At 37.3% G+C, this 10,620-nt stretch overlaps 1 protein-coding gene across 2 annotated transcripts in view; it reads left to right on the top strand.

Moving 5' to 3' along the window:
* The window catches only part of Chpt1 (choline phosphotransferase 1), a 28,851-nt gene extending 19,329 nt beyond the window's left edge, over nucleotides 1-9,522 (top strand). The window contains exons 5-9 of one of the 2 annotated variants that reach the window (XM_004650554.2): nucleotides 202-333; nucleotides 2,542-2,700; nucleotides 3,089-3,214; nucleotides 5,539-5,649; nucleotides 9,352-9,522. In XM_004650554.2, the coding sequence (XP_004650611.2) occupies nucleotides 202-333; nucleotides 2,542-2,700; nucleotides 3,089-3,214; nucleotides 5,539-5,649; nucleotides 9,352-9,396 (573 nt within the window). In that variant the 3' untranslated portion in view covers nucleotides 9,397-9,522. Of the gene's footprint in view, nucleotides 1-201; nucleotides 334-2,541; nucleotides 2,701-3,088; nucleotides 3,215-5,538; nucleotides 5,739-9,351 lie in introns of both variants that reach the window. The other variant, XR_006637780.1, reaches the window with a different exon arrangement.
* The last annotated feature ends 1,098 nt before the right edge of the window (nucleotides 9,523-10,620 follow it).

Here is a 10,620-nt window from a genome sequence, read left to right on the forward strand (position 1 = left end):
AGGCCACCCTGAGACTACATAGTGAATTCCAGGTCAGCCTGAGCTAGAGTGAGACCCTACCTCGAAAAAACAAAATAAACAAACAAGAAAAAAAAAAAAAAAAAAAGGATAGCCTATTGTACAGGGCCATGCTTTTTACTGCCTAATAGGAAGATAAATTCTATTTTCCTAATGATTTGTTTGTTTCCTCTATCCCTAAAGCTACCCATTCTAGAATTAAAATTGAAGATATTTCCTGTTCTTGGAGTAGTAGGTGGAGCAATATTTTCCTGTTCCAATTATTTCCATGTCATCCTCCATGGTGGTGTTGGCAAGAATGGATCCACTATCGCAGTAAGGCATTCGTTGCATGATTGCTTAATATTGTGATAAATTTTCTTATCACCACATATAAAGAGCTATGAGCTGGGTATGGTGGCATATTCCTTTAATCCCAGCACTTAGGAGGCAGAGATAGAAGAATCACCATGAGTTTGAGGCCAGCCTGAGATTACATAGTGAATTCTGGGTCAGTCTGGGCTACAGCAAGACCTTACCTCAAAACAAACAAACAAGCAAAACAGATATGAAAATGTGACAATGTTCAAGAAGAAGGAAAGAAGCTAAATATATTAAAAAAGAGTTAATTTTAGGGGGCCAAGATGGCAACTGCCTAACTGTGCCGACATCCCGGGGAAAGAAAGATAGACGCAGATCCTAAGGAGAGAACCATCCCATCATACCTCAGAAGGGCCGCAGCAGAAACTAACAACAATGGGCAAAACAAGCAAGGGTGCTGTTCTGTTGGTGAAATGGGCACCAGCACGAGGGTAAAGGAGGTCAATACAGAGAACAATCAACTCCTACTAAATCAGATATACAGAGACCCAGAGGCCCCCAACATCTCATCACTGAAGCAGACCAAAAATGAACCCAACATGGCTCAGGGAAATCTTCATCTTGCAGAAGAGGGATTCGAAAGAATGCCAAACCCACATGTTGGGTCATGATATGCAGAGACATTTTTCCTTCCTATAACTGTGGGCTAATTCCACAATGCATGACCCATATACCTCAACAAGGAGGTGCCAGGGGGAGGGGGTAGTACATGGATGAGCCTAATAATGCTACCAACTTGACTGTATTCACTGAGTGCAAAACTATTTAATAAAAAAAGAAAAGAAAAAAATTAATTGTAGGGGCTGGAAAGAGGGCTAAGCACTTAAGGAGCTGGCCTGCAAAGCCGAAAGCCCATGAAGCCTAAGGACTCAGGTTTGATTCCCCAGTACCCATGTAAGCCAGATGGGACAATTTGTTACTCATATAGTAAATTTTATTGAAACTCCACTGAAATGTATATTTTCTTTACATTTATTCATATTTCAATACTTCCAAGTAAAAAAGTCAGAACTCCTGTCATTTTTAAATAAGCATACCAGCAGTTTTAAAAAGCTCATTACTGTCTTCTAGGTAGTTGAACATGATTAAGTACTAACTCCAGTGATGTCCTCGTGTAACCAAACAGTGTTAAAGGCTTTAAGGATTGCTTGAAACTAGCACACTTGCCTTTATTTCTTTGTTTCTATGATTTATAATACCCATGCTTTAAGGGTATATTTGAATTTTGGAACATGGTCATTTTTCTTCTGTTTTTTCGAGGTAAGGTCTCACGCTAGCCCAGGCTAACCTGGGATTCACTGTGTAGTCTCAGGGTGACCTCAAACTCACAGAGATCTTATCTCTACCTCCCCAGTGCTGGGATTAAAGGCGTGCGCCAACACACCCAGCTGAACTTGATCATTTGGAACAAAGTTTAATTATTAAGAGTAATAAACATAGATATATCATTTTTTAGTGAAAAGTACTGTCATCCTCTCAAATGATTTGTAAACTGGCTTTCATTAACAATTTCAAAATAGTTTTCTTAATAAGTAAATAAGTTCTAATTGTGGTATGTTTAAAAAAACTGATATTTCTTGAGTTGACAGAGAAAATGGAAGTGCTAGGGCCTCTATCCACTTGCAAACAAACTCCAGATATATGTGCCACTTTGTGCATCTGGCTCTACATGGGTACTGGAGAGTTAAATATGGGTCACTAGGCTTTGCAGACAAGCACCTTAACTGCTAAACCATCTCACCAGCCCAAGAGAGTATTTTCTATTTTAAATCTTCATAGATCTTTGACAGTGTGTGATAACTTCTCTGCATGCAGCAGTGGTAGACTTTACATCCAAGACCAGGTTTGACCATATCCCAAAGGGGCACGTGCCCTGGAGTTGTTTTTAGCCATGAAATTAAGTTTTAAATTTTGATTATTAAATTCATTTTTTGTTTGTTTTGTTTCACTATGGTCCAGACTGACCTGGAATTCACTATGTAGTCTCAGGGTAGCCTCAAACTCACAGCCATCCTCCTACCTCTGCCTCTCAAGTGCTGGGATTAAAGGCATGTGCCACCATGCCCAGCTCACATTCATTTTAATAAAGCCAAAAATGCTTGCATTGCAATCAGTGCATTATTAAAATGTGGTACTGATGAAGTGTTCTGCTTTATCCCTTAGGGCACCAGTGTCTTGTCACCAGGACTCCACATAGGAATAATTATTATATTAGCAATAATGATTTACAAGAAGTCTGCAACCAATGTATTTGAACAGCACCCTTGTCTTTACACACTAATGTTTGGATGTGTCTTTGCTAAAGTTGCACAAAAATTAGTGGTAAGAAATTATTTTATAATTCTCAATGTAAATATTATGTATAGTCCTCAAACACAAAGCTGCAAACTGTTTCTTATAATACATTGGTTTCCTTTTGTGATGTGTTATAATGAATAGCTATTTGTGCTCCAACCAATGCTATGAACAGTATATTCAGTTATTTAAATTATTTAGCTATAATCAATTTTAACTATATGATCAGGAATTTAACTATTGGAACTTTTACTAAGAAACCTACTCATGTGCATAAGATCAGATGTTCATAAGTATTCCCATATCAACTGTGGAATAGCCTCTTGGTCTTAACAGTGAATTAAACTCATAATTGTATCCTAAAAATAATAGCCAAGGCATTTGAGACAATAATGAAATCATCTTTTTTTTATAGATAGCTCACATGACCAAAAGTGAACTCTATCTTCAAGACACCATCTTTGTTGGGCCAGGTCTTTTGTTTTTAGACCAGTACTTTAATAACTTTATAGATGAATATGTTGTTCTATGGGTAGCAATGGTAAGTACTTTTTAGATTTTATTTTCTTAACATGTTAGGTCACAGTTTAAGCCACTTAAGTGGGATTATCAATTGTCTCAATATTTAGTTTACATAGTAAATGTTTCTGAACTTAATTATTTTAAGCTGTAAACCATCTTGTATTGGGTGGGGAATTGGCCAACATAGCTGGGGGTCAGACTTCCAACAAGTAAGAATATGGGAACATAACTGTGTGCCTAAAAGTAATTATGTAACTCTCCAAAATCAGAACAGAGAGGTCAAACAAACATTCTGTCTTCCTAGAGCACTTTCAGATTTTCAGACTTAAATTTGTTAAAATTGTCCCCAGCTTACACCAGTTAGTAAGCCAACTGGGTGCACCAAAAGCTGTCAGCTAAGAATGAAAAAATAGCAGACAGTGCCTTAAATACACTAGAGGTTAGCAACCTGTTGTAGTTACCTCCATGTTGCTGAGACAGAGCACCCAACCAAAGGCAGCTGGTGAGAGGAAAGGGTTTACTTTGGCTTTCAGTCTGAAGGGGAAGTTTCATCATAGCAGGAAAACATGGCAAAGCAGAGACAGGCATCACGTATTGTGACAGCAGCTAGGCATAAAGCAACAAGAGAGTAAGCTGACCTGGCACTGGCAAGTTGATAAATCCCAAGGTCTGCCTCCACTGGCACATCTCCCCCAGCAAGGCTCCATCGCACAAATAGCTACCAGCTAGAGACCAAACATTCAAAACACAAGCTTATGGAAGACATGATTCAAACCACCACACAACCCTGAGTGTGGCCCTTGATGACAGCATATTTTAGTAATTTTATTTTAACTGTCAAGCAAAGGTTAAATTCTCATTGGTTATATCTTAGAAAAGGAATATGGACAATGTATTAAAGAGACACTTAGGCTTTCTAAGGAAAAATCATTACAGGTAATACTTTAGTCACAAAATTGAATCAACGAAACACTTTATATTACTAAGATATCTTTCTGGTTGGCCTTCAATTAACGGTGGTTTTGAATAGTTAAAATAATTTTCCAATCTCAACCTCACTGGCTTTCATCAAATCCTGCAATAAATTGTTTGCTAATTCACCTGATCTTATCCTGTTGCTAGATTGAGGTATTTCATAAATGTTTTATGTGCATGGAGCACGAGGATACATTTGATGATCCTTCAGTAGGCTGGGTAATATTAAATTTTATGGGATAATTTAATAATCTAATATTAATTTATAGTTAATTCAAAGTCTTCTGCTCTTCCTGCAGTGGTAAGATATTAATCTTTTCAGGTGAACAAAGTATTCAGGCAATCTTCCAAAGTGTTTGAAAACTAGAGCCATTTTCTTTTATTTGTTCTCTACTATATTTTTATGGCTCCAAAACAATACAAATTAAGAAACAGATTAGGCCAGGCGTGGTGGTGCACGCCTTTAATCCCAGCACTTGGGAGGCAGAGGTAGGAGGATCGTCATGAGTTCAAGGCCACTCTGAGACTACATAGTGAATTCCAGGTCAGCCTGAGCTAGAGTAAGACCCTACCTTGAAAAACCAATAATAATAATAATAATAATAATAATAATTAATAAATAAATAAACTAAACGGATTAGGGCTGGAGAGATGGCTCAGCAATTAAAGGTATTTGCTTGCAAAGTCTGTTGGCCTGGGTTCAGTTCCCCAATACCCATGTAAAGCCAGATGTAAAAAGTGGCACATGAGTCAAGTTCATTTGCAGTGGCAAGTGGCCCTGCATGCCCAATTCCCTCTTTCCTTGCAAATAGATTTTTTTTTTTAATTTAGAAAATAGAAAAAAGATGGGTGTAGTGGTGCATGCCTTTTATGCTGGCACTCAGGAGGCTGAGATAAGAGGATCGCTATGAGTTCAAGGCTACCCTGAGACTACACAGTGAATTCCAGATCAGCCTGGGGTATAGTGAGGCCCCCTACCTCAAAAAAAAAAATGGCTTCTGTTGCTATTATTTATCTGTAGTCCTACATTTCTGAAGTTATTAGCTGGACATGGTGGCACATTCAGTAATTTTTGCACTTTTGAGGCTAAAACAGGATTGCTTTGAGCTCAAGGCCAGCCTGGGCTATTTAGCAAGTACAAGGCCAGCTAGGACTACATAGCAAGCTTCTATCTCAAAAAAAAAAAAAAAAAAAAAAAACCCACCTCATAAAACTATAAGACACAAGTATGAAATACTCCATAGTATTTTTCCGTTAAGAATTTAAAGTTAGACACATTTGAATGGGAGGGGCTAGAAAAATAGCAGTTTCAGGAAAGATAGACCATAATCCATTTTATATTTTCTTTTTTTTTTTTTGCTTCCAAAGGTCATTTCTTCATTTGATATGATGATATACTTTAGTGCTTTGTGCCTGCAAATTTCAAGACATCTTCATCTAAAAATCTTCAAGACTTCATGTCATCAAGCACCTGAACAGGTTCACAAGCATATTGACTGACTAGTAGTCCAAGGAAAAGAGAAGCAGTTAGGGGAGCCAATGAGTGAAGGCAATCCCCTATGCAGGAGGCTAGTATACTATCTAATAAGGTTTTATTTAAGCATAAATCCTGCAGATTCCATTATATCAACTTTAGTAATAAAGCTCAGAGTCATTTTTCATCACAGATATTATTAGCATACTATTTATTAGTCTATAAATTAGAAACAAAACATAAGGAATAAATTTTAATCCCAAGGACAATAATTGGATTCCTGTTGTTCTAAATAGTAATCTTTGAATCTACAACATATTTATCCGATTCAGGGTTTTCATTGCTAAAGGATTACATAAAAATTCAGAAGTTAAAGAACTTTAGCCATCAAAATTTGTTGTCATGAAAAAAACCTTTTATAAAATATATTTGAAATGTAATAAAATTAGTAATTTATAAAAATGGTAAAAATATTTCCTTAGAATATCAATTACTTCAAGTACATTGATCCATATGAGGTGATAAAATAAGTAGACAGTGATTCTTATCTTTCTAGTCTCAGTTGAAAGTATTTTTCTGTATAAATACTAGAACCTTCTTCACAAAGATCTTTTGTAACACAAATCTTCAGAGTCCTAGCTGATCCTACTTTTAATTTTAATATAATTCTATAAGTTTTATGCCATATGATTAAATAATGAGAAAAGCAATGGAGTAAAAAACCGTGTTTTATTCTAAGGGGAATTTTAAAAGGAAAAAAAAATCTTGTGTGGATTAAGTGCACACAGGTATTCTAAAGGACTTACTTTGCCTCTGTAGCTGTAGGTAACCTTTTGAAATAAAGACTTTAAAAGCATGAATAGTTTAGAAGATGTAGATTCCAGGTGGCAGAGAGCTCACTGAAAGTGTGCGATACTAGGTTGGTCTGCCAGGACCAACATAACAGAAGCAACCAGTTCTCTTAATGCTTAAGTACTAGAGATGAACTAATTTCTTCCTGTAGAAGGTCAGAAGTTAATCTGTATTTGTTTTCAAAACTTGAAAAACCTTAAATGATAAAGGTGAATTATAGAATTATAGAGGCAAAAACTAGAATTTCAAACATAAAAGCAAGAGAAAATTATTTCTTTCCCTGATAGGTGTTTTGTTGTTGCTGTGAATGATTCATTGAAGGCAATTTCAGCAAAAAGTTAAACTGATTACAAACATGTTGAAATGATTTAGCATTTATTACAACAAATGTTCCCTAAGTTTCTGTGTAAAAATGCACATTTTGAGGCTAGAGAGATGGCTCAGTGGTTGAAGACACTTGTTTTCAAGCCTGATGGCCTGGGTTCATTTCCCCAGTACCCGTGTAAAGCCAGATGCACAAAGTGGCACATGCATGTGGAGTTCATTTGCAGCAGTAAGAGGTCCCGGTGGGCCCATTCTGTCATCTCTCATTCTTTCTCTCCTCTCAAGTATGTTTTTTAAATGCAGATTAAGAGTGTATAAAAACTATTCAAGGGGCTGGAGAAATGGCTTAGCAGTTAAGGAGTTTGGTGGCAAAGCCAAAGGACCTGGGTTTGATTCCCCAGATGCACAAGGTGGCCCTTGTGTCTGCAGTTTGTTTGCAGTGCTGGAGGCCATGGCACACCCAAAGGTGGCGGGAGAAGGGGGGGATCTTCACATTTGAAAATTTGAAAATGTAAAATCAAAGATGAATATATTTACTGAACAGTAAAACTGAAAAAACTCCTAAAGACAGATGTGAAGTACTCACACCATAAGCAACTAGCTGTGTCCATGAAGCCTTTTTTTTTAATGTGAGAGAATGCAAGAGAACTGGCATACCACGGCCTTCAGCCACTGCAAATGAACTCCAGACTGAACAAAGGTGTGCACATTTGCAACCTAGCATGCTTGCGTCACTGGGTGCCTGGCTTATGTGGGACCTGGAGAGTCAAACATGGGTCCTTTTTTGTGTCCATTTTTTATTTATTTATTTGAGAGTGACATACATAGAGCGAAAGACAGATAGAGGGAGAAAGAGAGAGAATGGACGCGCCAGGGCTTCCGGCCACTGCAAGTGAACTCCAGACGCATGCGCCCCCTTGTGCATCTGGCTAACGTGGGTCCTGGGGAGTCAAACCTCGAACCGGGGTCCTTAGGCGTCACAGGCAAGCGCTTAACCGCTAAGTCATCTCTCCAGCCCAAACATGGGTCCTTAAGCTTTGCAGGCAAGCACTTTACCACTAAGCTGTCTCTCCAGCCCCATGATGTACTCTTTTTTTTTTTAATTGAGCACTTTACCTTATTTTTTATTATTTTTTTCTCAATTTTTATTAACATTTTCCATGATTATAAAAAATATCCTATGGTAAAACCCTCCCTGCCCCCACCCACTTTCCCCTTTGAAATTCCATTCTCCATCATATCCCTTCCCCCCATGATATACTCTTAATCATTGCTAAAAACATGTGTCATTTAACTATACACCATGCCTAATTAAATGGCATCTTGATGATCTTATGTAATGAAATATTCACCAATCGCTATCTGAAGAGTAGTATTTATAAGCATTATAAGTTATATTAATCATTTAGCAGTTGTATTCCAAAACACAAACTTTAAATTCTTTAAGATGCACATGTAACATAGTTTGTGTGTGGTTTTTTTTTTCCCTTAATGAAAACCATCATAAGCCAGGCATAGTGATACACACACATACTTGCAGGTACTTGGGAGGCTGTGAGGTGAGGATTACCTTACTCCTAGGTGTCCAACAGTAGTCTAGACAGCAGGGTGAGACCTTGTCTCAAAAACTAATCCATGGGCTGGAGAGATGGCTTAGTGGTTAAGGTGCTTGCCTGCAAAGCCAAAGGAACTCCGTTTGATTCCTCAGGACCCATGTAAGCCAGATGCACAAAGAGGCACCATGCACCTGGAGTTCATTTTGCAGTGACTGGAGGCCCTGGTGCACCCATTCTCTCACACTTTCTCTCTCTCTCTAATAAATAAATAAAAAATTTAAAATCATTAAAAAGGGCTGGAGGAGCTGGGCGTGGTAGAGCATGCCTTTAATCCCAGCACTCGGGAGGCAGCAGTAGGAGGATCACTGTGAGTTCGAGGCCACCCTGAGACAACATAGTGAATTCCAGGTCAGCCTGAGCTAGAGTGAGACCCTACCTCGAAAAACCAAAAAAAAAAGGGGGGGGGCTGGAGGGATGGCTTAGCGTTTAAGGTGCTTGCCTGCAAAGCCAAAGGACCCAGGTTTGATTCCCCAGGACCCACATTAGCCAGATGCACAAGAGGGCATCTGGAGTTCATTTGCAGTGGCTGGAGGCCCTGGCATGCCCATTCTCTCTCTCCCTCTCTGTCAAATAAATAAAAATATTAAAAAAAAAAACTAAACCAAACACTGTAATGTCTATTCTGTACTTTGTACCTTTGGGATTCAGAGATACATAGAAGCCAAAACCTAATTTTAAATCATATTTATTGATAGTGAATTTACAACTAAAGAGTTACAAGCCTGATACACAGGAATAGTTGTTTCTCTCACATAACTGTTTAGATTTTATTTATAAGTTACTTAGAAGTTAACAGGAATAGGGGGTCTTGTACTTAAACAAGATAATGATTAATGATATTATAATTTAAACTAGAATTTATACTCTGCAGACAATATCCTTTCGCTAATGTTGTAATTATGTCATGTTACTCAGGTTCAAGTTCTTTCTTCAAAGAATCATCAGAATAACATGGATTGAAGAGACTTGCGAACATTTTCCACCTCTTGCTGCTGCTGTTTTATGAAAGGAGATATTAAACATGTTAATTTTTAGTTGAGTGTTATACATATTTCACCAAATAAACTATTTCCGTGCTTCCATTTATTCGTGTTTCCAACTTGAAATGTAACTTACAGTTTCCATCATAAGTTTTTTTTGCAACATAGCCATTTCTTTTCTAAGTTCATTCTGTGTGCAGGCAAACAGAGTCTTGGTTCTCTTTATATTCTTCAAACTCTAAAACACAAAAGATACTTCAGTAATAAACTGTAACTTTTTACTATCAGTTCTAAATTTTAGAATTTTCAAAAGTAGAACATCTTTTTTTTTTTTTTTTGGTTTTTTGAGGTAAGATCTCACTCTAGTTCAGGCTGACCTGGAATTCACTATGTAGTCTCAGGGTGGCCTCAAACTCTTGGCGATCCTCCTACCTCTGCCTTCCAAGTGTTGGGATTAAAGGCGTGCACCACCACGCACAGCTAGAACATCTTTTAATATTTAAGTAATGCTCATTATTCCACACTTAAAATAATATCATTAATAAAAACCAAAATCCCTACTATAAAAAAGTATATCTATCATACATTGATCAAATGTAATTATCTAGGAACATCTTTGCTCAAAACAATGGTTTCATGAACTATTGATGTGAAGTGGAGAAAAAAGGGTGGAGATGATTATGCACATCTCCCAGCAACTCTGGACCCTGTAGTGGGAGGATCAAGAGTTTGGGATTAGCCTGGACAACACATTAGCATGACCCTGTCTCAAGACAAAAGAAAAAGAAAGACTAGAAAGCCTTATCAGTAAATATAATCTTGAAAATTTCTAGTCAAGTTCCCAAATAACAAGTTAAAATCTACCTTGACTGAACATCAATGTGACTTGAATTCATTCAAGGGAATAAAATGGTCTGTAGTACGAGATCATTTTTCAAGTTATTATTTTTTTTTTTACATTTTCTTCTATTTTATTTTTATGGTTTTAGTGTGGATTTTTTTTTAATTTTTATTAACATTTTCCATGATTATAAAATATATCCCATGGTAATTCCCTCCCTCCCCACCCCCACATTTTCCCATTTGAAATAAGTTATTATTTTTTTTAAGACAGGGTCTTATTAGCCAAGGCTTTTCTCAAACTCCGTTCTGCATCAATCTTCCCCATGCTAGAACCATAAACATGTAATACAACATTCAGCTA

Source organism: Jaculus jaculus, chromosome 6, assembly GCF_020740685.1.
Source record: "Jaculus jaculus isolate mJacJac1 chromosome 6, mJacJac1.mat.Y.cur, whole genome shotgun sequence".
Taxonomy (NCBI): domain Eukaryota; kingdom Metazoa; phylum Chordata; class Mammalia; order Rodentia; family Dipodidae; genus Jaculus; species Jaculus jaculus.